Genomic DNA, 27,191 nt, shown 5'->3' with positions numbered 1-27,191 from the left:
AACAGGCATCGCAAGAGACGATGGCAAGCGGCCGGATGGAATGTCGTTGATCCCTTGGAAAATGGGACGGGGTTTAGTATGGGATGCTACTTGTGTGGACACGTTTGCCCAATCTCACCTCCTTCGGACAAGCAAAAAAGCTGGGGCGGCCGCAGAGTAGGCAGATATTATTTTCTGCACAAACATAAGTCTTTCCTCTAACTTCGATTTTGTTCCATTTGGAGTAGAGACTCTTGGGCCGTGAGGTTCAAGTGCACAGGCGCTTATTAAAGATTTAAGTTGGCGCCTAGTGGATAGTACCGGTGATCCCAGAGCTGGCACTTTCCTCAATGAGAAAATGCTGCCAGCGTTAAAGGTACACTGCCACAGGGACCAAACTTTTTAAATTTGTTTTGATTTTCTTTTTAATAATTTCTACTATTACTTTGTAGGTTAAGAAAATTGTAAATACTGTATACTTGATTATAAATATAAAATATGTTTAATAAAAAGTATCCTAGTAATAATAGGTATTAATTATTATTATGAAAATTTATTATTATTTTCTTTAATTTAATTTGGTATTTGTTTATTGCTATTAAATATACCTAAATAACTTCATTATATTTTTTTACAAACCTGAATGTCAGTGCTTTTTAGCATTATTTACTTAAAAAGTATTATAGTAGTAGTTTACAACATATTAAAATATGTTATTTCTCTGTCAATTTGATAAACATAAAAATAACTTAATTTTCTTTGTCTTTTTTAAAAAGTGAAGCTCTTAAATATTAAATAACTAAATAAATATTATTAAACGATCATTAAGTCACGATTAATTCATTTAACAGACCTATTTTTTTCTGCATATCGATTACAATGTAGAAAGTAGCATTCCAATGATGTTCTAATCACTTTATTGCTATAATAAGTTATTCATAGATTATTACAAAATATATTAATACTTAGGAGGTTATTTGCAATTAACATTTCTAAATCATGTTTTAAAAAAGTGAAATTGTAAAATAACCAAAAAAATATTGTAAAACCTCAGTGGAAACCTTTGTTTTTTTACATTTACAAAAGACATGCAACCTATCATAATGTATAAAAAAGGCTTAAATAGAAGGTAACTTGATAATTAAATAAAACAACTATAACATTTAATACTTATAATTTAGCGAGGCAAACTTTGGTAACATAGTTTCGGCAGGCGCTATAATTTGAATTTTCCTAAGGAGGAGAATGTTGCGAATACCAAGGACTGCAAAAAGAACCAATAAGTCCAGTCTCAGCCAACTATAGATCACCACAAGACTGTCAACTACCATTTACAAACGGGTGCTTAGCTACTTTGGTAAAATTGCCAGAGAGAATCGAATAGTCTCGACAAGCTGGTAATGGTAGGGAGGAGTGATGGCCTGAGAAGTCGGGGTCGATTGCCTACCCGTTGGTCTGACCAGATAAAGACAATTATGGGTGTCCACATCCCTAATGCACTGAGACAAGCTGAGGATAGAGTGTAGTGGAGGCAGCACGTCGACGTGTCGGTTCGGGCTTTTCATGACAGGCAAGACCTTCAGTAATGAAGACTACGAAGAAGACGCTATTTATAAATCATGATCAAATTGGCTTAGTAAATAACTAATAACAATCACAAAACGACGTGTTTGTGTATAGGGTTGTACTTTTATCCATTTTATATTGATTTTTAAAATATAGCTAAAACTAAATAATATGTTGTCGAGCAATGATACATTTGTAAACCTTTGCTAACACTTTTAACTATTGATATAATAAACCCACAAAAGTTATGTAAATAGTTTTTTTCTATACATTTATTAAGTTTCATGTTATAAACAGCACCATGATTATAATAACTTAAAAATATGTTTAATAAGTCAAATATAATATTGGGTATAAATCACATTGGTTCTTTTAAAGATAATCGCAATTCTTTAAATTTTTCGTAAAGTATTATTTACATTATTATAAGTTTATATAGTTATATATTTTCATTATTAATCTAATTACCTCTGTTTCTAGTTAATTCTTATATTTGTTCTATTATATCCTAAAAAAATAACAGCTCGTTTCCAACCACACTATAGTTCTATTATTGGCAAAGCAATCATTTTGATTTATGAAATGATTTTAGTGTTATAACTCTGGAGGTTGGAATGTACAGTTGAACGAACAGTTGTTTGATTGTTTTCACAACCAAGCGATGCATATTGATGTTTTGTAGTTACATCGTGAACTCTAAACCTCCAGGAAGATAAGAATGAGTACCTACCAATGTATATAAGCTTAAACGTAAACTTAAAGCAAACCAACAAAGTTATTGTGTTAATGTAACTTCTGCTTCCGTTCCTTAACAAAGAGCCTTGATACCCTCATAAGAATAAACCAAATAATAACAACAATAGTAATAACAAAAGCGATAAATGCGGCCGCAACGTCGAGCAAGGCAAGTTGGTAGAAAGGCATATCCCTGGCTGGAGAATGGAGTTTCGCAGCTGGACCCCAACGAATCACCCTCTCAACCCAGTACACGGCGGTCTCGAGTGGCGGGGTTTGTCTGTCATTCCAGATATTTGAAAGTAGACGCGCTTGCAAACGCATTCTGAAAGTGAGAAATATAGCTTTAATATTGTTAGTAGTCCAGTTGTATATCCCGTGTTTTCGCCTGAGTAATAATGAGTTTTATATAATCCCTTTTTCATAAAAATACATGTCTAATTGCATCGTTTACCTAAGTACTCATCTGTCTCTTTTCATCGCAGCGTTTCAATAACACAATTTTATAGAAAGAAACGAAAGAAATGTTAAGGTAAAATAGTTCAATTAGTTTTTATGAAATATTGGGGTAATTTATTATTATTAAGCACTTTATGGGAAAAGTTAATGCGTAGATTGCTTGATTCCAGTGAAAATTTACAAATGAAACTGGTTGGTCATACACTTGGTCGGAATTATACTAAGTATAACTTCTGGTTTGAAAAAATATTGTGTTTGAGACTAGTAGGAACAGGAGCTAGCTACTGTTCTAAAATAGTGTATTATGTTAGACAATAGATATAACTTCCGCATATTATATTGGCATCGAGCCCAAATTTCTTGCCAAGGGCTTGTAATACATGGAATATTTGTAACATTAATTATTATTGTAGATGAGGTGTAATATGTTTAAAATAATTATTTTTCTATAAAGACAAGTGAATGATCAGCATGGCGGCAGACATTGGCAAAGACGGGATTCGGTTGAGAGTTACTGCTCAACTGCTCGGCTAACATTAAACATAGCGCACGAAGATGTTTGGTGTTCCTCTTTATTTATTATAATTTTTTGCTTATATTCAATAATTAAATGCTTTAACATATGAGAAGTATGGTGTAATGGTTACTTATAAACATATTGTAAAATAAACTAAGCGTTTAAAAGTTTTTGCTCGTTCGTTCTACGCCTTTGATTTGAGAAATGTGCACTTTATTAAGTATTAAGTTCGTATTCCCTGGTTGTTGTCGAGTTATAATTTTAATTATGAACCAGTTCGTTTATTAACTAAGGAACACAAGCGAGGAGATCGTTCTATTTTTATGTTCTATACATAAATATCTGCAACACAAACAGTAAATAGCTACTATTACCGAGCGTCTTATTCTGGTTTAAAAGGTTCTCTTATTTAAAGGTTCGTCTTTGATATTCAGAAAATATCCATTAGTCATTTAGTAATAATCATATTTAATTTATGTTAAAATTGCGAATATCAATGTCAAATGTAACAAAGACAAGTTATTGTATCATATTCTATAATATATTTAATATTATAATCTATGCGGTTGCATGTGACTAGTCATAATTTAATGAAATTTTTAATGGCTGATTTTATTTACGTAGTTTAATATTTATGATTATTTTATAAATACAGCTTATACGATTGCAATATCTAATGTAACTAATGAAGTAAATAAATGAAAAAAAAAACAAATATAGGTCGAATATAACCGATGTGTATATATATATATAATATGTTTTGATTAGAAGTTTCACGCCTACTAACAGCTTAAGGCAATGTTGACGTTGCAATTTTACAAGTAATTTCGTCCATTACAAATATATAAGTTTATTAAAAACTATTAAACTACATTAGGTATAATGAGGTACTTACTCAGCACTTAAGACCTTCTCAAGGGCAGCACTTAACGCTTCTTCAGTAAGATCAGAGTAAGAGACAACTTTAGCCAATCCTGCTGCTTCTGCCGCAGCGCCGTTGGAGGGTTGGTCTCCGAAGAAGGGCACGACCACCATGGGTTTACCAGCTGATACCGCTTCAGTCATACCCAAAAGGCCTCCATGTGCCAAAAATGCCACTACCTTTTTGTGACCTGAAAAAAAAATTGTTATTATTTTTTTTTTAGTAAATACGTGTATGTCTTTATAAGGGTTCCACTTATTTTGGCATCGTGGGTATAGAGTAAAATCTGTCATTGAATCGGAAGCCAAAATGAATTGCGAGATCCATAAATAAATTCAAATCACATGTCAAACCAAAGCGAAAGAATTTTTGAAACTATCAGATTCAAATTCAATTCCTGTCGGTTCAAAATTACTCAAAATATTTGTAAAAATTGTCGAAAGAAATTAAACCCGGCCGAGTTTTCATGACTTGTTCTTCGCGAACGGTCGTGTTCTTCAGACATGTCTACGTGTATACTGTTAAGTTCTTAGTGATGTTCACAAGTGATCATGTATGATGCTATATATAGCTAGTTTATTTATATTGGTACGAAAATATCTCAAAACTTAAAGAGTTTATAAATGTAAAGACAAACTTATTTTGATTGAATCAAGCCTTAATAAACCCGTATAACTTCTTAAGTATAATCCTTTTATAAGAAGCCAGTCTAATGGATTAAAATGTAAGTAGGTCAATCATCAATTGACCACATTACATTTCTGGCTTTCTATTTTCCTTGGATTTCCTCACATGTTACAGACTAAGACTCGCTCTACGACTTAAGTATACATTACTCTTACAGTTCATTAAACATATAAAGGAAATACGTATACAAGAACAACAATAAGCCCACATTGTAACTTAATAGATGATATGAATAGTAATGAATACAAAGGAAAACCATATAACATGTCAACGTGCATTTAGCAAGGTTCTTCCGAAGTGCCTATTATACAAAATCTTTAAGGACTAATAAAAGATGCCCTTGAAGTAAATGATATTCGTTTACACATATTAATTCAATCTGATTTAAAGGAAAATCTTTGGGGATAGTAGCTGTATTTAAAAATTGTTTTATTTATTTGCTTTATTGGCAATTAGCAAAATGTTTTAATGAAATAAAGCCTTTATTTGCAAGAGTTTACCAAGTGAACTTTTTTGATAGTAACTAAAATCTTAAATATCATTTTCCTTAAAATTTGTAGTTCTTAGTTGTAGTTAGTAATTAGTTGTGAATATAACGTATTGTGTCTTAATATAGAAATGCCATATAATTAGCATGAAAATACGGTAGGTAATAATTTTACAAATGAGAAACACGATTCTTTGAGGTTTTACGTGAGCATATTTGAATTTTCCTCAGAATAGCGTTATTTCTGCTAAACTACAAGATGAGATATTTTCCCAGAGTTGAACATACAAAATAGCAATTATGTCATAGCCTTGTTCATATTGCTTTGTTTGAACAAAAAAAGATTCTGCAAAGTTAAATATATTTTATATATTTATTACAATGTCACGCCTGTCTAACACTATTACAGTGTTATAGTAAACATGATAATTAACTGTCAGCCTCACCTAACAATATTGCTTCGAGAACAATAATATTAGGTGAGTGTGTTTTTATGATGTTAAGTATTGTGTAGACTTTATTCGTAAATAAAGAAAGAGATCTCGTCTTTCTTGCTAAGGCGCCAGGTTTCAGAACCATAAGTGAGCACTGGTCGCAGTAGAGTTTTGTACAAAACAAGCTTGAAGTTCTTTCTGAGAAGGCCAAAGTAGAAGCGGTTTGCCATCATGATGCGTCTACTGAATTTATTATTATTAGATAATTCTAAATGAATTAATATGTCTCTATGAAAAAAACTTACGTAATAGTTCGTACTGAGGCAGCCACCTCACTCTCAAAATGTTTCCAGTAAGGGTACCTTCCTCTGCACTGTCTTCATACTTCCAAATCACCCTCTGCTTCAGCTTGGAGAGCGCTCTGGTTATTATATCTTCTTTGTATTTAGGAATCGTTGCGGTCTTGATGAGAGAACCGAAGCTGAATATGACCACGCCATGCTCGGATTCGTTGAGGAATCTCTCCATATACTGTAAAAGAAAGATATTTGATAATAGAGGACACATGTACTTAGATTACTATAATATTATTACATTTTTCAAATTGAATAACTACTTAGTAGCTGACTTATCGAATACCTTATTCAAATATTAGGCTATATTGTAGATATGATTTAACATTATTATCTTAAACAGAACGTATCTTTTAGGGCAAACAGGTAAAAGATATATGCTATTTAAGAAAGTACGATGTTACATTTACAAAGTATGAAATAAACTATGAATATACAGAGTTACTGTTATATTAAATTGATCTCATATGCACAAAAAAGAAGACTGTTACACTTTTTACTGTTGATAAAAATTTGCAATATCTATGTTATGCCTTCGGTCATTGCACCGGTCACTGACCTTTATTTGCGACACCGAGTAACGAGATATTGTAATATAATTTTATCGTAACGTTTCATTATACACATAATTTATCTGCATGCGCGAATTATCTTTGTTATAATGATGTTATATATTATAGTTGTATCAAGATACACTTAATAGTAATTAATAATTTACAAGATTCTATATTCTATTGTTCCAAGTACTTCATTTAATATATTATTATTATTTTAGAGTACGCATTAAGCAGCATCTTTAGCTTTGCATTATCTATAGAAATGAATACATATTTGTATTAAGGGCCATTTACGTTACCGCTCTTACCATTTTAATACAATATATAGGTTTTTACAAATAAAGTAAAAAAAATATATTTATTCGATAAATAAAAGTGGTCATTTAATATAACGAATGCTCTAGTGTTCTTTCGTTGATAGATTTGACCTCGATAAACTGCTTGATTGATAAACCTATTAAGGCAAATGATTTAGCTTCGTACGTCAGTGTCTATAGATTGCATTCATTGCAAACTATTGGAACACATAACTTGTGTAGACAAGTTCTTATATTTATCTTATTTAACAGAAAATTTATAAATGCTTGGTTTAGGTATTATGATAACGTATCTATCTCCCTTTGTTGTAAATACACTGCGAAATAATTCCTACGATGAGACTTAATTCCTAAGATTAGTCTTATTTACAAATGTATGCCTTAATTAGTTGAAGTATATTACACTATCATTCGTTTATTTGTCGCAGTAATGAGGACGAAACATTAGATATCAATAGGTACTTTAAACAAATATCTATTGTTTGTTATCAGTAACAAGCGCATAGCTTTAATCAAAATAACTTGACTTCAATTGTTTTAGTTTGAATATAGATTAGATAATATGCAAAAATTGTAACAGCGTTTAAAAGTTAAATACGAAGAATTAAATGCAATTGACAACATCGAAAGGTTCTTGTAACTGTGTGAGAGAGATTTGCTTCTGTAATAAGTAAAAACCTGACATCAAATATAGCTAAGGAAGCAATATCAGGCGCATATAAATCTACTGTATTTCCCCTAAGATACAAGACATGGGAAATAATGAAAATCTCTAGAGTTTTTTTTTGGATGCGACTTAAAAACAGAGAAGTGTAAGTGGAGTAATTGTGAAAATTAAATAGTGATTAACCCAATAAACTGATTTTGTAATCAGGTAAATGGGTTATCGTTATCACAATAATAACGTTGTAGTTTGCGAGTCATTTGTTAAAGAGGTCTTAGTCGATAATATTAAACAAAACACAACGTACTTATGAGCTTTTATCTGTGTATTTGGGTAAAAAAACTTAGAATATGTATTAGTTAAAATAAGATATGTAATAATAATGAGGTGTTATCACAATGTGATGCAACGTAAATATTTTTAATTTTAATTACCTCGTAGATACGAAAGAAATAACCAACACCAACTACCCTATTTTCGCTCTTTTACACCGAATTAAATGCATGGCTACGAAACATAATTAACGTTAAAAATCAATAAATATGTATAGAAAAACAAAAAATTGTTTATGATCACAGATAAATTTTAGCGAAATAATAGCACAAAATCTTCTTGTCCATATAATTTATTCCCAAGATAAAACTTAATGTGTTTAAGAAACATTTATAACTAAAACAGATTAAGGAACAAGTTTTGGACATAAACAGATATATTTTGTCACTGATAAAGTAATATATATTAATGGCGTAGGTATCTAAAAAAACAATCGTTATTAGTATTCGGTATTTTTGTTAGTGACCTTTAAAATGTTGGCAAGGTAGGTAAATAAATTCAAAATTCAAAAATCATTTATTCACGTAGGTAACACAATGTACACTTGTGATTCGTCATTAAAGAAATAAATATTAATGCTTCTAATTTTACATTTACTGCCAGTTCTCAAATCAAGGGCGTAGAACGGAAGAGAAGAACTGGCAATAAACTCTCCGCCACTCTTTTTAATCGCCATGTTTTTTTTTTTTTTACACAACGTTTGTAAGGAGCTGCAACCATTACACCATGTTCCACATGACATTTTAAGTAATTAATAATAATAACATAAATAAAAACAAAGACTTGTCCCCTATCAGCAGGAGGCATGGTGAAATAGGAGCACGCACTTACATTCTCGTGGGAACAACACGCAAACATATAGTCGAAATAATTAACATCACCGCATACACGAATTCAAGTACGACCAGTCACCACAAGTAGCACCCGTTCACGAGTATGACGCATGGCCAGCCATCGGCCCCCTCGCCATATTTTAGGGAGAGAGACAACCCGACGAATAGATTCACTACGTAAAGACTTATTCCGGTTCTTGTATTAATTTGAATGAAATTTGAAGAGTATATTCATAGACGACAACAACGCAACATACAAGCATACATTTTACGATTGTGTTGTAAATTTTTTATTCAGTATGCCAATAATTTTTATTCAAGATGCCAGGGTATCTTAACCTACATAAGTGGGAAAGGCTGTTGTTTTTGTTTTCTATATAAAGAAGCCGAGTTATAATGTTACGAGAATAAGGCCGGAGGTGGTACAGGTAAAATTTAGAGTATAAAAACGTGTTCACTTTTATCTAAACACAAGAGCATAAATAAAATCCTTGAACTTTCTTAATAATTATCATAATATTATTCTTGCGGAACTCACCCCCGGTATGTGCTTTCTAGTATCATCAAGATGCATACCGCCAACTTCGATCAGTCCCGGGAGAGATGGGCGCACACCATTCAGAGGATGAAACGTGTTGACCATCAACAATGTTATATTTTTGGCCAAATCTTCCAGAGGCACTTTCAGACCATAATGCTTTTCAATTAACGACTTCTCCTTCTCTTGAACATCGAAATGGAACCAGTATTTCAAAAACAGATTCATAAACGTATTCTGCACCCTTTCTACATAAGTCATCGAAGTTGCCCAACTTGCACTAAGCACAGGTAAATACGCCGGATTATCGACAAATCCGATACGCTCTGCAGCCCACGGCACTGCATTCGATGACGACAATGCAACAATCGGTGCTTTAATTCCATAAACATGTAGCAATCCCAGCATGCAATCACTGTTGAAGTTTTCTACTATCACGATGTCGTAGTCGCCTTTCAAAGCCTCCACGAGCGGCGGCCAATCAATAGCCTTCCCGCAGACGTTTAAAGCCATTCCGGCGAGAGGTTGAAAACCGGCAAACTGTTTAAAAATTTCACCCACAAACGGCAATCGGAACACTAAACTAGGATTTTCGAACCATGACATATCCAATGTCTCGACACCTATACCAGCGATACCTTCAAAACTGACATCGGTGTAATTTGAAGGTGGACTTTTTAAGGGAAAGAATGACGCGACTGTCATTTGGTGTCCACGTTCCGCCAGCTGCTTAAGAAGGGGTTCAAAAACCATGTGATGGCTCTTCCCCGTATGTGGAAATAGACCGAGAATTTTTGCGCTTTGAACATGATGGAGCGCGACGAACGCGAATATTATAGTGAGTGCACGCATCGCACGCTCTTCCCGGTAGAGAGGCGAGTAAAATACTGGCAGACACAGTGCGAGCAGCCCGACACTGAACAGTCCGACACTATTTTCAGAATGAGTTACATGACATCCGCGGCTGTTATAACGCATGACAATCGAAGATTATTGAGGTTAGACCTCAGCCTTTAACCTCGATAATGAACTACTTAGATAAGGTTTTGATACTTTAAAATATACATATTCATTCAAAATAAGAAATGTGTAATTTTAATTAGCCGTTTAGCCAGCAATTACGATTTTTTTACAGAGTAACATCCGTAATAATTTGACTGAAACTCATTATGTTTTTAAGTGTGAGCCATGGGAACTGACCTCTCAGATTTTTTTGTCTCTAAACTTATTTCTACAAATAATATTTAAAAAATCTTATGTATTATCGCGCCAACTTTGTCTATTTTACTAGAGTATAGTAAGTACTTTAAATACGGACTATTTGACCTTTACGAATTAAATCTTCGTAAAATAAAATAAAAGAACGCCGAATTTTTCTTGATATTAAAATATCACGCAATTATAACGGCACAGAAATTATAGGTCATAATCATAAGTAGTGCAAAAATGCGTACCTATGTAAATTTCTTGCGTTATACCTAGATAGGCTGTATACAAAAAACGATCATATTATTATGTTCATATAAAATATTAATAACATATTATAGACCTAGTTTGCCTCTCAGTGAATAAGTGTCAAGGTTCATAGCTATCTTGTGGAAATCGGAAATGCACTGCATATGCCTGTCTTTATAACATCAATAGGTATATATGTTAGCTTAGTCTCTCGTGAATGTTTGAATTTTTACTTTCTCCTATTATTGCTAAAAAACCTGTCAATTGATTTTTTTTTTAAATAATTCACTAGAACAATACTATATACTTTCGTATGCATAGATATATTAAACATATTAAGTAGGCAATTAGCAAGTCATTCTGAGTCTTCATTTGAGTATTGATATTGTTTGACGATTGATAAGGCAAGATATTGTGTGAATTATAAAATATACAAGGCCTCATAATTGAATCGTATTAAAATTAATGAGCCTAAATATAGTATACCAATACGAAATTCGTATGTTACGCTGTCACTTGTAAACTGTTGATTTTAGAAGATGGCAATAATCAATTATTTTGCCCAAATTGTATATTGCCTAGTATTTGTTATTAAATCTATATCAGGCATTTTAATTTAATTGAGGTGACCTAAAATTATAGCGGATATATATCAATATAATAATAAGGATAAAACCAAGTAGTACTTGAGTTAAATGAAAAAGATTACTTACATCACATGATAATACAAATGAATGGAGTTAACCTCTTCAGTAAATATAGATGCAATTAACTTTATCGTAACAAACATTCTAAACTCACTTGTGGAATCTTCTTTCCTTCTGCATCAAGGTGCATACCACCAACTTCAAGCAGTCCTGGTACCAAGGGGCGTACCCCGTTTAATTGGTGAAACGTATTCAACATCAGTAAACTAATATTCTTCGATAGCTCGTATAATGGCACTTCCTTACCATAATGCTTCTCAATAATTGCTTTCTCGGTGTCTTGTACATTTTGCAGGACGCGCTTAAGATATACATTCAAAACTGCGTTTTTTACTCTCTGTATATACGACATGGATACAGTCCAAGGTGAAGTTATCACAGGGACGTAAGATGGATTGTCAACAAAACCTAAACGTTCTGCAGACGATGGAAAAGCGTTGCAAGATGAGAGCGCTATGACTGGGGCTTTGATACCATACACGTGTAACAGACCCAGCATACAGTCACTGTTAAAATTCTCTACGATCACGAGATCGTAGTCATGCTTTAAAACTTCAATTAATGGCTGGAATCCCACTAATTTTTCACAAATCATAATAGCGCTTCTGACCACCGGTTGTGGATCATCGAGTTGTTTAATAATGTCTCCAATAATTGGAATGCCGTACTTCAAGGGCGGGTTTTCGTACATAGACATATCTAAAGCTTCTAGTCCCAAACCGGCGAGACCGACAAAGCTTAATTCGGTATAATTCACTGGGGGATTTTCAAGTGGGAAGAACGAAGCGACTGTCATTTGATGGCCGCGTTGAGCTAATTTTAGGAAAAGAGGTTCGAACACCATGTGGTGGCTTTTCCCCGGATGAGGAAAAAGGGCGAGAATTCTAGCTCCTTGAACATGGTACAGACACGTAATTACAGTCAAGATATAATATATTATAGGACGCATCACAAACACTGCTCACGGATCTACTGTTAGCCAGATACTGCGCAAGTTCACTAAAACCTGTAGAATGTTTGTGTACTTTATCAGAATGTAATAATTTTTGAAAATGATAATTAAAAAAATTAACGTTACGAGTTATCAACAGCTATCTGCTCGTGTGTCAATCAGATGATGTAGACTAGAGTGTAGACACGAAATAATGATAGAAATTGATTTCTCTGTTCCACTTACATGATTCAAGTATTCAAATAAATCGACACAAAATGTCATTCAGGTTTATTACATTTATTTATTTCTTAGAAATCTTTCTACCCGAATTTATACATAATAGTCAAGTGTATCTAGGGAACCACGCACGCTGTACCTACAGCACGCGAAACATCGGTTAAATTTAAAATTATGTTAAATATGTAATTGTAAATTTATAATAATACATAACTTTAATCCGGTTAAAAAGTTTTTTCTTTAAATGCGTAAAGGTTATGTCAATAAAAGACAATACTAAGAGTTCTTCATAATAAGAAAAACTATATGTATATATATGTCGCACTTCGCAGCCAACTAGTTTAATCGGCCGTTCAATTAACAGCTTAGCCGTTTTACTAATCGGCGCCTTTTAACTAACGGCCTGACGAAATACCTGGAGATCCTTGGAGGAGGGTTTTACCTGCGGAAGGGTTCTTGCAAAACGAACAATAACGAACGAACGAACAAATATACGAGGTTATAATTAATCTTGAACTTGATACATGACTTTGGTCTTAACCGGTAACTTTTAGGTCAATGTCTTGAGCCGTTCGCTGAGTCAACTTTATGACAATATGGATAACTATATCCAATACAAACAAACAAACATTATACTTTTTAAAAAAAGGTTATGAAAGGTGAAGAAGTAGCCTATATGCACGTTTCAGGTATATACCGTAATTCGTCTATCTGTTGGAAAATTAACATTATACATATAATGAGCCATGTTCTGCAGATGTATAAGGTTTCGACATAATTAATTACACTCCTATTTATTGCACATTTGATTTTAACACGTGCCAACTTACTGTATCAGTATCATACAATTGTTCTGACTTTAGTCCAGTTTTTTTCAATTTTAGACTTACAAAAATGTCGTAGTTATTAAAAAAAAAGTGTGTGTGTGTACTAGTGTACACATGTAAAAACGTAAAACTTCTTTATGACCGTATTTTTTGAAAAATGCAACTTTACAGATATTGGTTAAAGAAAAGTTTAATTAGATAAAGTTTAACAAAAGGCTTTTATTATCATAGGATTGAATACAAATAATACAATTATTTCATTTTACTTTATTACCACTAAGATTATTACAGAATTTTATTAATTGTAATAGAATTATTACTATCATTGTTATCGTTATTATATATATTTTTAAAATTAATGGCTTCGAATCTACCGTGGTAGGAACAAGAAAAAGAAGCGTGTAACGGATAAATATGACACGTAACCGAAAAATGTGACGGTAAATTTTTTTCCAATGCCGATAAAGAAGTTTCACTTCAAAAATAGGGTCGTTTTGGCCAAACATTTAGATTAAGGGTCTGTTTCACCATGTACGGATAAGTTGTACATAAGTTCAAAATTAGCTATTTATTACTTGTTAGTAGGATATTAAGCACTATTGTTGCGTTTCATGAGTGTCAGATAGCGCTATTCGTCACATAAAGTCCATCGTAAGTTATAAGTCCGATGAAGTGTCAAATAGCACAATTTATCTTCCAAATAATTTATGTGTTGCATAGCTATTTGGTACTTTATCCATACCTTGTGAAACAGACCCTTAATGTAAAGAAATTGTCTATTTTAAGTAAAGCACTATAGGTTTTTTGTTGTTAATCTATAAACTATGAGATTATATCAATACAATAGACCTTTTGTACCTATCGCATTTGTTTCGCATTTTTGCATCGCTTATGTGTCTACCTATTGCTGTGAAAATATAAGTAGGCGATATCTTTTGTTAAATGTCAAAACTTTGTAGAAGATTATTATTGCACCATTTTAACACAAACATAAAAAGTAAAAATTATTAGATGTTTAATATTTTGTGTCTTATCTTTTGAGCTTTTAATGCACAAATACGCCGAGCCACTCCAGGTGAAAAGTTGGTTTTGGGTTTATGGGGACACGGTAAGAGAAGCGAGTGAGGCAAACTACTTATTGACTTCTGTTTAGAAAAACAATTATTTACTGTGAACTCTAATTTTAAGAAAACCACTTTTATTATTAAAATACCCTATCATCATACCGTCGAAAAAATGTATAAATATTTCTAATTAATACCACCCACCAACGGAACACCGTATGGTTCGTGCAACAGTGACAATTACAACAATTTAAAGGCAGACAGTCAGGAGTAAGCCCACTAGAACATAAAACACTCAAGAATATTGGCTGTACAGTTTGCAAATTCAACCACTAGATAATATACAATGTAATAAGGATGATGAGATCCCTAATTGCTGCTGGAGAGTGAAATCAGGCATACCATTGCGAACCTTAAATCTGCAAAAATCCAATGCAATAACAACATAACTAAAGATATTACCTACGTAACACTGAAAATGTTTAGAAAATGATAAACGACTTAATGTAGAAAGTTGCCAATACTTTTATTGTTTTTCGAAGTAAGCTCCGTTCGTCTCTACACAACATGCAACGAGCATTCGATGGAACCACTGAGAAAAGCAGTTCAATTATATATTCAAAATTTTGAGGCACTTTGCCAATCACCCATTAATAAATCGTCTACCTTTCACTATGTCAACCCATTCTGAGCTATTGTATCTCTTCTTGGGGTGGCTCCGCAAAAACCCACTTTTTGAAAATAGAGAGAGCTCAGAGGGCAATACTCAAGTAAAAGTCAACTCCTTTCGCACAAGTTTTGCCCAGAAATTCTTCTGTTTTTTTGGGGATTACTTGTATAATAAGGTCAACACTTCCATTTCCATTCATCCTCTAACAAAACATGAGTGCAAGAAGACGGTTGCACTGTGGCTACTGGACCTCAACTATGAGGAAACAGAAAATATGCTTACCATAATTAAATAGTTGAGTATAAGGTTGATACTAATTCATGTTAAATGTTAAGTTATAATTTATAGTACAATAGTTTTAGCTTTATTAGATTAACAATTAAGTACTAATACATACATACTCACGTACACACACTAACACACAGACACACACCCACATACATACTTTTTTTTTGTTTACGTTGCAGTTGCGTTCACTAAATTTTTCTGTACTTTTTAAGACCTTCTGTCGATCCGAAGTGGTGGAGGCCTGATGACCTGTAACACAGGTACTCTTACCTTTAGCAGGCATCAGTCTCACACAAACTAGCATTTTCCCTAAATACGAGTAGAAGTAAGGCTTTATTTTATACATATATCTATATTGATTATTTTATTTATAACGGTATATAACTGTCACTTGTTTATGTACTAAGTTTTTGTGAGAAAAAATGAATAAAGATTATTATTTTTATAATTCACTAGAACAATACTACATACTTTCGTATGCGTAGGTATATTTTTAAGATAGCAAGGAAATTTGCAAGTCATTCATTTGAGTACTGTTATTGTTTGACGATTGATAAGGCAAGATATTGTGTCATATTTAAAATATAAAAGGCCACATAATTTAGACATATTAAAATTAATAAGCCTAAATATAGTATACCAATGCGAAACCCAGTTCGTATGTTATGCTGTCACGTGTAAACCGTTTAACGAGTTATGTTGATTTAAGAAGATGGCAAAAATAAATTATTTTGCCCAAACTGTATACTAGGCATATGTGCCTAATATTTGTAAAAAATTATCAGGCATAAATATATCAGGCATTTTAATTTAATTGAGGTAATTTAAAATTATAGCGGATACTAAGACTATATCATTTATCAATATAAGGATAAAACCAAGTAGTACATGAGATAAAAGAAAAATATTATTAAATCACATGATAAAAGAAATGAATGGAGGTCTTACATTAAAAAACATTCTAAACTCACTTGTGGAATCTTCTTTCCTTCTGCATCAAGGTGCATACCACCAACTTCAAGCAGTCCTGGTACCAAGGGGCGTACTCCGTTTAATTGGTGAAACGTATTCAACATCAGTAAACTAATATTCTTCGATAGCTCGTATAATGGCACTTCCTTACCGTAATGATTCTCAATAATTGCTTTCTCGGTGTCTTGTACATTTTGCAGGACGCGCTTAAGATATACATTCAAAACTGAATTTTTTACTCTCTGTATATACGACATGGATTCAGTCCAAGGTGAAGTTATCATAGGGACGTAAGAAGGATTGTCAACAAAACCTAAACGTTCTGCAGACGATGGAAAAGCGTTGCAAGATGAGAGCGCTATGACTGGGGCTTTGATACCATACACGTGTAACAGACCCAGCATACAGTCACTGTTAAAATTCTCTACGATCACGAGATCGTAGTCATGCTTTAACACTTCAATTAATGGCTGGAATCCCACTAATTTTTCACAAATCATAATAGCGCTTCTGACAAGCGGTCGTGTCTCATCACGTTGTTTAATAATGTCTCCGATAAGTGGAATGCCGTACCTCAAGGGCGGGTTTTCGTACATAGACATATCTAAAACTTCTAGTCCCAAACCGGCGAGACCGACAAAGCTTAATTCAGTGTAATTCACTGGGGGATTTTCAAGTGGGAAGAACGAAGCGACTGTCATTTGGTGGCCGCGTTGAGCTAATTTTAGGAAAAGAGGTTCGAACACCATGTGGTGGCTTTTCCCCGGATGAGGAAAAAGGGCGAGAATTTTAGCACCTTGAACATGGTGCAGACACGTTATTACGGTCAAGATATAATATATTACAGGACGCATCACAAACACTGTTCACGGAACTATTGTTAGCCAGTTACTGCGCAAGATCACACAAATTGAATGTTTGCCTACTTTATCAGAATGTAATAATTTTTGAAGATGATAACAACAAAATAAACGTTACGAGTTATCAACAGCTATCTACTCGTGTGTCAATCAGATGATTCATGTAGACTAGAGTGTAGACACGAAATAATGATAGAAATTGATTTCTCTGCTCCACTTACTTGATTCAAGTATTCAAATAAATCGACACATTTTGTGTCGTTTCAGGTTCATTACATTTATTTATTTCTCTTACTACCCGAATTTATTTAAATTAGATACATAACTAGCTTCCCATGCGAACTTTGTTTCTCCTTAATGTGATTTTACTTAACCTACTACTTTGGCTTACCAACATGGAACATTTTGCTATGCTACCCTGGAGACTGTTCGATTTTCCGAAATGAAAACTTTTCTGTATATAAACCTCTGAGTTCAAGTCATAAGTTTTAAATAGACAAATAAAAAATAGGGGTTGATCGTAGAGGTGTGAAAATTAAGCGTTGTATGTATTTTTATGTTGTATCATAAAAATAAATAAAAAATTCGCGCTAAATTTAAGAGTAAAAATATTTTTTTTAGGGTGGACGGACACCCCTTGACACTTAGGGATTTGAAAGATAGATAGTAGCCGATACTCAGACTTACTGATTATGCATTAAATCTAGGGTCTATCTAGGGAAGAGTTCTTCATAATAAGAAAAACTATATATATATATAACATTCTCATTCATTACGTACGTAGTATTTTCACAAGATCACTTTCTTATAACGTAATAACATCCGGCTTTTTAAGTTTCCATATTAAGTTTACAAACAATACAATAAATTCAAAAACGAAACTCTATTGTAAGAGCAGCAAACAAACTCTACATACTAACATACAATGTCAGAACCCTGTCTTCTTATGCCTCTTAGAATTAACAGAGGCACTTAAAAATATAAATTACGATATAATTGGATTATCGGAAACGCGGTCTAGGAACAAAAATTGAAGAATATTGTAATAAAATAATATACATTGAAATAAATAACTAACCTTAACATAAACTAAAATATATTATTAAAAGGAGTCCCTTTAGGCAAGGTTCCGAAGATACTGGCAGCGTCCCCCCTTTGAATCGCTAGACTAATTCTTTGTCGAGGTAGCTGCCAGATCTTCGGTCTCCTGTGATGTCGACTAACCTTTTTGAAATTTCTTTAAAAAGCCTTAAAGCGCTAGGACCCCACAGACAAAGGGTCTCGACACCTCATATTGTAATTGTATATTGTATATTCGGTTAAGTAGGACTTAAAAAGTTAAATATAGAGTCAGCTTTTTAGTAAACTTACACCAGGGAAGAAACATTGAAAGCTTCACTGGAATTTCTGACCGAGTCCCACTTTTAAACATGAATGTGCAGGGCACCAAAATCTTTTTTATACGCCCCCACATAAACAGCAAATGAAGACGAGCTCAAAACGTTTTATGCAAACTTGTATGGAGGCTTGGATCTTGCACATGATACACATATAGTTATGGGCGATTTAAATGCCAAAATAGGCCAGACGAAATACCTGGAGATCCTTGGAGGAGGCCTTCACCAGCGGAAGGGTTCTTGCAAAGTACTTATTACATATAAAAAATAGTAAAAAAAATTAAAGTTATTTATAAAACATAATTAATATAGGATTAAGATTACTTTTTTTGGCAAGAAATAAAAAAAACTTTTTTTATTATCATGTTTATAAGTAATTTATACTTTTGAACGGCTCTGAATCCACAAAAGGCCACAAAAGCTCGTCAAAAATACAAATAAATGGATATTATGATCTCACAAAGCAGAGCTATAAAAATTTTATTAGTAGCCATACCAAATTAAATAATATTCTATATGAAAGCGTGCGTTATATTCAGATATTTTAAAAAACGCGATTAATTGTATAACATATCAAAATATACGAGGTTATAATAAATCTTGAACTTGATACATGACTTTGGTCTTAACCGGTCACTTTTAGGTCAATGTCTTGAGCCGTTCGCTGAGTCAACTTTATGACAATATGGATAACTATGTCTGATACAAACAAACAAACATTACATATATACTTGTTAACGATATGTTGATTTATTTGAAACTCTTCTTTTTGAGGACTTATTAAAAAAAGTTTATGAAAGGTGAAGCCAAGGTACTCGTACTTTGCCAGCCATAACATACTTACAATGAAGGTTTGAAGAAGAAACTACTTGGAAATTGTTAACGAAACACAGTAAGAAGATTTTAAAACATATAAAGAAAAAGTGAAATTCAAATTACAAATATTTTTTATAAATTTTCGAACTTTGCGAGGGGCTCCCCTCTCCTGAAAATTTATTCTCCCTTAGCTTTAAAATTATCTACGTGTGGAGCACGCTTACCACCACTGGAAACACTGCTTTAGACTGATAAAAATGTCGTAGTTATCAAAAAAATTGGGTCGTTTTGTCCAAATTTTTTTCTTATTAACAGAATTAAAGTAAAGCACAACATGTTTTTTATTGTTAATATATATAAACTATGAGATTATATCAATACAATAGACCTTGGTACCTATCGTATTTGTTTAATATTGTTTGTGCCAGCTATATCGCGTATGTGCCCAGCTATTGCTGTGAAAATATTAGTAGGCGATATCTTTTGTTAAATGTCATAACTCATAACTTTGTGGAAGATTATTGTTGGACCATTAATTTTAAACATTTGAGTTCAAGTAAAAATATTGGATGTTTAATATTTTGTGTCTTATATTTTGAGCTCTTAATGCACAAATAGGCCGAGCGACTCCAGATGAAAAGTTGTTTTGGGGACACGGTAAGAGAAGCGAGCGAGGCAAACTACTTATTGACTTCTTTTTAGTAAAACAATTGTTTACTGTGAACTCTGATTAAAAGGGTCTTTTTTATCATCATACCGTCGAAAATATGTATAGATATAATTAATACCAGGACTACACCCACTAGAATATAAAACACTCAAGAATAATGTTTCAGTTCGACACACTGAAAAATCTAAGAATATCCAAGAACAATATGATGTCACATCATGAATATTGTAAAAAAGGCTAATTCCATGCTCTACTTAGTGAGAAAATCATTCCAATGCCTTTCACCAAGAACACTCTTAAGGATATATAAATGTTACATTAGACCACTATTAGAAAAAAAAGCCACGAAAATGATCAGGTCACTAAGGAAGAAATATTATAATGAGCGTCTGAAAGCACTTGATCTTACTGATTTAGGAAGTAGGAGATTAAGAGGAAATCTTATTGAAACCTATAAAATCCTCACTGGCCACTATAATGTTCCAGGAATTGAGAAGCTCTTTATTTTAAGTGAAAATACACATTTGAGGGGTACAAACTTTACTTGTGGTCCAGAAACAACATGTCTTATATCATTCAAAGGATTTATTTATTTACAGCCCAATGGCCAAACTTAGACTAAAAACAATAAAATACAATTAAGATTTACAAAATTTACAGTAAATGCTATCCTCTTATCCCCTCCAGGTATACTCTGAAACCACAGTATACTACCCCCATAAGCTTCCCAAATAGGTCGCTCTCAGGTGAAGAGTCGAGAAACCCATTAAGCAGCGAGAGTAACCGGGGAATGGGCGCTTGTTGTCGCTGGACAGTGCGAGCCGAACGCACAGCGAAAAGGTTATGTTTCCGGCAGCGGTAATAGTTGTCCGGAACGTATAGCCTCATGATCTCTCCCAGCAAGTATGCGCTTTCCGTTTCATTCTTTATTACACTCAAACCAAACCTGAGCACAGAAAAATCCCTAGGAAGCTCTAATGAATTATACCCTAACACCCCCATCAAGAACTTAGTAGGGTAGAGGTAAGGAAAAAAATTGTATCTTCTTTTATACAGATTTCTCAGGAACTTCTTTTGCACTCGTTCAATAATATCCCCATAATACCATTCATAAGGGGACCATATTACGCAGCGGGTTTCGAGAATTGGCCTTACTAGTGATGAATATAGCACCCTAGTGGCAGTGTCCGTCAGACCAACCGAATTTCGCAGGACAAACCCTTATCTCCTAAAAGCAGCATCCGTAATCGTCCGAATTTGCTCCGCAAATGAAGGATGAAAGGTCTTCAACACTATCGATATATTAATTAATATATTTAATGATAGCTCATTTTAAATTAATTCTTCGTCTTATGATACTTTTTCATGTGTGGGTGGGTGCCAACGTTAATAATTAATAAATATCCTAGCGTTAATTACAAAAACTTTATTATTTGCCTGTAAACTTGAATAGTTATAATTATATATTTAATTTATATATTTATATTAAAGTAAATGCTCAGTAATTGCAATAATTAACTTACAAATACTACTCAAACTTTTCTTACTTGATATCATTATCTATTGTGCAAAATAAATGGTTATTGCAATAATTATAATTCTTATATTATATTAAATTACTTTCAATTATTATAGTATAAAAGGAACGCAATAATTCACGTTTTTTTTAAATCCTACCATTTACTAAATTATAATACTAATAATATATACTAACGCAAGCATTTCCAACTTTGTCTTATTTGATAGTATCATCGTTTAAGATTAATGTGGTTATTTCAACACAATTATAGTATTAAGATATGCGTATCCTGGGAAAGACGAGATAGGAAAAGTATGATTGACTTTGTGATAGTGGGAAATGGGTACTAGATACCAGGGTGTAACAAGGCACGCCTATACACACCAATAATTCTTTGGTGATATCTCATATAAAAAATCTATTTCGGGGTTGGCGTAAGATGTACATGTCGTACACGGATGGTTGGACTAGAAAGAATAAAAGTGAAATAACTGCGATTTGCAAGAGGAATATGCATGTAACGTAGAAAAGCTTAAATACAGATAAAATGGAAATTGACGAAGTATGTGAGGTCTACCAAGTATGGGTGAAATTAAAAGATACCTTAGTCTCTACGGCTACTAAGTTATGTGGAGTCGCTTATCACGTCATGACTTCGGAACCAATATAAAGTTTTTCTGGAAAGCCGTCAAGATGCGGTAGGGTTTCCGGAGAGATGATGGCTGGGCGCGACGCAGTATTTAATCACTCTCACTTTTTCATTGTAACTGGAACAGGGCACGGTGCCGTGCACGTGCCCACGAAGGGCGAAATGTTATCATTGTTCCATTATATAAAAGCAACGGGTAATAAGAAGATTGTACAAAATACTTAGTAGATTGTAAAAAAAACAATGCGAAGATATTAATTGAAAAAGTGATAAAAGAGTATTGGATATGCAAGCAGGATTAACAAAAGGCATTGGATCAGGTCTTTTCCTTTCAAAAGGCCAAAAAGTTTTCTGTACTTTTGTAGATTTGGAAAAGGCTTATATAAAGTCATTGTTGTCTATGTACCACCAGGTGAGCGGCCAGTTGATTCAGGCGTTGAAATCTCAATATAGGGACTCTATGGCACGCGTCAGAATCAACAGAGCCTGCACGGGTTGGTTTCCTGTCGAGAAAGTGGCTGTTCAATCTATTCACAGATAATTATCTGAAATATATGAAAGTGAACGGGGATTAAAAATGGTCCAGCTACTACTGGATTGTCTCCTATTCGCTTACGACCATGTGATAATTGCATCTTCGGTGGAGGAATTGCAGGAGCTGGCAAGTGAACATTGTGGATTAAAAGTAGATGTAACGACAAGGATGAGAAAGGTAATGCTTAGGTGGTTTGTGTAGAACGGATGAATATGAGGCGGAATGCGGTAAACAAGTAAGACATACAAGGATACCGTGGATGGTGAAGTCGGATCGGGTAGGCTTTGCCGTACATACCTGGACCAAATCCAGGACGTACTCGATGAGGGAGGAACACTAACGTGCATGAATGGTGAATGTCAGAAAGTGGCTGAAGCGAGATAGACCACAAGCCCATGAACAAAAAATACCTGTGAAATGACCCAACCTGAATTACGCTTAGAAGGCTGTTACTATATCTGAAAATAGCTCTGAGCACTATGCCGTCATTTCTGAGCGGTACATGTGAGTACGTGAGTGAATGGACTTTCTCAGGTACAATGGGGGAATTTCGACTAATTATTAATGTACGGCTTTGTTATAAGTGTATAGATGATTAAAAATAAATGTCGAAAAACCTAGTGCCGTACAAAAGTGATGGTGCCGGAAGTCGGTGAAAATTTTTAATTCGACGACAGTTGCAGAAGCAATATAGGTCATTTATTACTGTACGGCATTTGTGTGATTCCTTTTGGACACATATACAGATACTTTACCCGTAAACGCCGTACATATTCCCAGCGGAGCGGTCGAAAGCCAAGGGTCGGAACCCTACCCCTACACCCATATACCCTAAGGTCATTGTAAAATGTACGGCAACATGTTCAAAATATTATTTAACACGGACAATAATGTTTTATAATTATGCCGTCCAAATATTATAGTTAATATTTGTGTAATTAAATATTTATCGAAATTTCAGGATTTACCAAGTTCTTACTTCTGTAAGATCAGAGAATAATGTACGGCAACTTGTTTTTTTACATAATGTTACTAAATATTACCGTTGTACATTATAGCCGTTCATTATAAATGGTAACAAATAAAAATATTATGATAAAAAATATATGAAATTTCCGAAATTTAGATGACTTTTCAAATGCTCCTAGAGTAATATGGGGAGTAATATTTTCAAAGATTATTGTTATTTTATATGTAACAAATATAAATTAACAAAAAAAACCAGATGCCGTACATTTTACTCCAGATTATTCTTTACGGCTGATAAAAACTTCGACGACGTTTGAGGTGTCCCTTAAGGTCATTAATAACTGTACATATCTGAGTATACTACCATAAGGCTGTAAAGTATATTTACAGCCTTATCGTACCAGCAGAGAGAGGTAAAGGAAAAATATTTTTAACAAAAATAAAAATATAATACAGGGCGTCCCAAAGTTATGAGACATGAAGGGAAAGTACCTTAAATATCGCAGATAGGGTATTTTACTAAAAGAAGTCTTTATGTTATTTTTAAAAGTTAGTAATTCTGCATTCAAAGATTTTTTAAAACTACTTGCCTCGTCTGGAAATCGAACCGGCTTAAATTTAAAAAAAAAAACACCCCTACTTTTATGATGCCAATCGAAAGAATGGCCAAAACCTAATAACTTTTCCAAAGTAACAGACTCGTAGGGGATTTTTTTAGGTCAGCCTATTCAGATACGATAGATAATGTTTTTAATTTGATTAAAAAGATATATTCACGCTGTTCCTTTCTTTTAAAATACTATGTTACTTAAGAAGAGTTATTAGTTTTTGGCCATTCTTTCGATTGGCATCATAAAAGTAGGGGTGTTTTTTTTACATTTAAGTCGGTTCGATTCCCAGACGAGGCAAGTAATTTTTAAAAAATCTTTAAATGCAGAATTAATAACTTTAAAAAATAACATAAAGTCTTCTTTTAGTAAAATACCCTATCTACGATATTTAAGGTACTTTCCCTTCATTTCCCATAACTTTGGGACGCCCTGTATTGGTAGGCGGTGGTAGCGGACTATCGAAAGTGTACGGCATTTATCTTTTATTGAAGATTGTCTAAAGTATTAATAACCTGTGTTATTGCCGTACAGATAAAAGTCACCGGAAAATGACTCTTTTCTGAGGAAAGTAATTTACCCCATACACCTATGTGTTCCACAAAAAATGTACGGCATGCTGGAAAATGTTATCTATTTGTGAAGTACTCTCAAGATCATTTAATTTTATGTTGTTTCATATCATCATCACCTATATGCTAATCAGACATATGTTGCGACCCTTAGCTTTCGACCGCTCCGCTGGGAATATGTACGGCGTTTACGGGTAAAGTATCTGTATATGTGTCCAAAAGGAATCACACAAATGCCGTACAGTAATAAATGACCTATATTGCTTCTGCAACTGTCGTCGAATTAAAAATTTGCACCGACTTCCGGCACCATCACTTTTGTACGGCACTAGGTTTTTCGACATTTATTTTTAATCATCTATACACTTATAACAAAGCCGTACATTAATAATTAGTCGAAATTCCCCCATTGTACCTGAGAAAGTCCATTCACTCACGTACTCGCATGTACCGCTCAGAAATGACGGCATAGTGCTCAGAGCTATTTTCAGATATAGTAACAGCCTTCTAAGCGTAATTCAGGTTGGGTCATTTCACAGGTATTTTTTGTTCATGGGCTTGTGGTCTAAGAGAGATATGTCAGGACCGAGGTCCGTGGTGTCTGTCGCTTTGGGAAAAGGGCGTGATGATATAAATAATGAATTTAATGAACATTAATATAGTTTAATTTGAATTAAAATGTAAAAACCGGTGCTTAAATGCGTATCTTAGACACTAAAAAAGGAATATCACATAACAAAAGATTCTATACAATGCAACGCTATGCAATAATATGTTCAAAAAAGGTATTACATAACTCATATACCTTGTTTTATGCAATAAAATGAACTTACAATAATCGTCAATGAATTATAGGTACTTACTTATTTTTAGTTTCAAGTAGGTACTTTGCTTTTGATTAAGACTAATTAATATAACTTGTATGTTATCGTCATGGTCCTGGTCAAATATTATTTAATATTAGCGCGGCGATTAAACACAAAAAAATTTTTATTTCTATAAGACAGCAAAAACAAGTGAATCATTGCAAATTTTATAACCAATTTGTATGGTTGCGGTAATCTTCTATACTAAGAATATATCACATACCTTTGGTACTTCTATCTCGGTCTTGTTTAGATGAATGCCCCCAACTTCCACCAGGCCCGGAACATAATTTCGAACACCGTTCAAAGCATAAAACGTGTTCACCATTACTAACGACATGTCCATAGATAATTCGTACAAAGGCACGTCTATTTTGTAATGCTTCTCTATAATATCCTGTTCTCTTTGCTGAACGTAGTGCTGGAACCATCTATTCGTGTAAATGCTCATAACCGTATTTTGAATTCTCTCTATAAGGGTCATCTTCGTAGACAGCGGAGTATTCACACACGGTAGATATGATGGGTTATCGACAAGCCCGAGACGAGGCAAAGTCCACGACAGTAAATTGCTCGAAGACAAACCAATAATTGGCGCTTTAATTCCAAACACATGCAACAGTCCTAGCATACAGTCGCTTGTGAAGCTTTCCACAATCACCAAGTCGTAGTTTCTTTGTAACGACTCTACGAGTGGCTGCCAATTGATAATTTTCTCGCAGAGATTAACAGCCAAATCGCCAAACAAGTCTAATAAGTCAATTTGCTTTAAAATATCGCCAATTAAAGGTATTTTGTGATGCAATCTTTGATTTTCTACCAATTCCAAGTTAAATGTTTCCAACCCCACTTCGGCGACCCCTTTAAAGCTGACGTCTTTATAATTACTTGGCGGGTTTTCAAGAGGAAAATACGATGCAACCGTCAATTCATGGCCGCGTTCTGTTAACGTTTTGAGCAACGGTTCAAAGAACTTAAAGTGGCTTTTACCAGTATGCCCGAAAAGCCCCAAGATCCTGGCACCGTCGCCATTGCTTATTAATAAGAAAATAACCAATAAAATGGGCATAGCTACGATCTTTCTTACGCGATGTCTCGCAAAATACTGCGTATGCATCCGAATGCCGAGAAATTTATACTATTTTCAGCGGAATATAACGTCACTTACTCGATGCTAGTTCATTATTAATAGGTA

General features: G+C 33.7%; 1 protein-coding gene across 3 annotated transcripts; it reads right to left on the bottom strand.

Moving 5' to 3' along the window:
• Positions 1-1,136: 1,136 nt before the first annotated feature.
• On the bottom strand, positions 1,137-27,071 carry LOC125051307 (UDP-glycosyltransferase UGT5-like). 3 transcript variants are annotated; one of them, XM_047651527.1, is made up of 4 exons: positions 26,220-27,071; positions 6,092-6,317; positions 4,152-4,368; positions 1,137-2,605 (listed from the first exon to the last, which is right to left on the bottom strand). In XM_047651527.1, the coding sequence occupies exons 1-4, from the start codon at positions 27,063-27,065 to the stop codon at positions 2,329-2,331; spliced, it is 1,566 nt and encodes a 521-aa protein (XP_047507483.1). In that variant the 5' UTR covers positions 27,066-27,071; the 3' UTR covers positions 1,137-2,328. The 3 variants fall into 3 exon arrangements, with proteins under 3 accessions (XP_047507483.1, XP_047507485.1, XP_047507482.1); XM_047651529.1 differs by lacking the exon at positions 26,220-27,071 and adding an exon at positions 11,638-12,530; XM_047651526.1 differs by lacking the exon at positions 26,220-27,071 and adding an exon at positions 9,382-10,364.
• Positions 27,072-27,191: the final 120 nt, after the last annotated feature.

The sequence above is a fragment of the Pieris napi genome, chromosome 7 (assembly GCF_905475465.1).
Source record: "Pieris napi chromosome 7, ilPieNapi1.2, whole genome shotgun sequence".
Classification (NCBI taxonomy): Eukaryota; Metazoa; Arthropoda; class Insecta; order Lepidoptera; family Pieridae; genus Pieris; species Pieris napi.
Note: the sequence above shows the minus strand (reverse complement) of the source record. Positions and strands in the feature narration are given on the sequence as shown.

Excerpts from the sequence above, each read along its gene's own strand:
- LOC125051307 (XM_047651526.1), bottom strand. The coding sequence starts at position 10,359 with ATGCGTTATAACAGCCGCGGATGTCATGTAACTCATTCTGAAAATAGT. Across the intron at positions 4,369-6,091 it reads GCCTCAGTACGAACTATTAC|GTCACAAAAAGGTAGTGGCA; the intron begins GTAAGTTTTTTT and ends TTTTTTTTTCAG. Across the intron at positions 2,606-4,151 it reads GAGAAGGTCTTAAGTGCTGA|AATGCGTTTGCAAGCGCGTC; the intron begins GTAAGTACCTCA and ends TCTCACTTTCAG.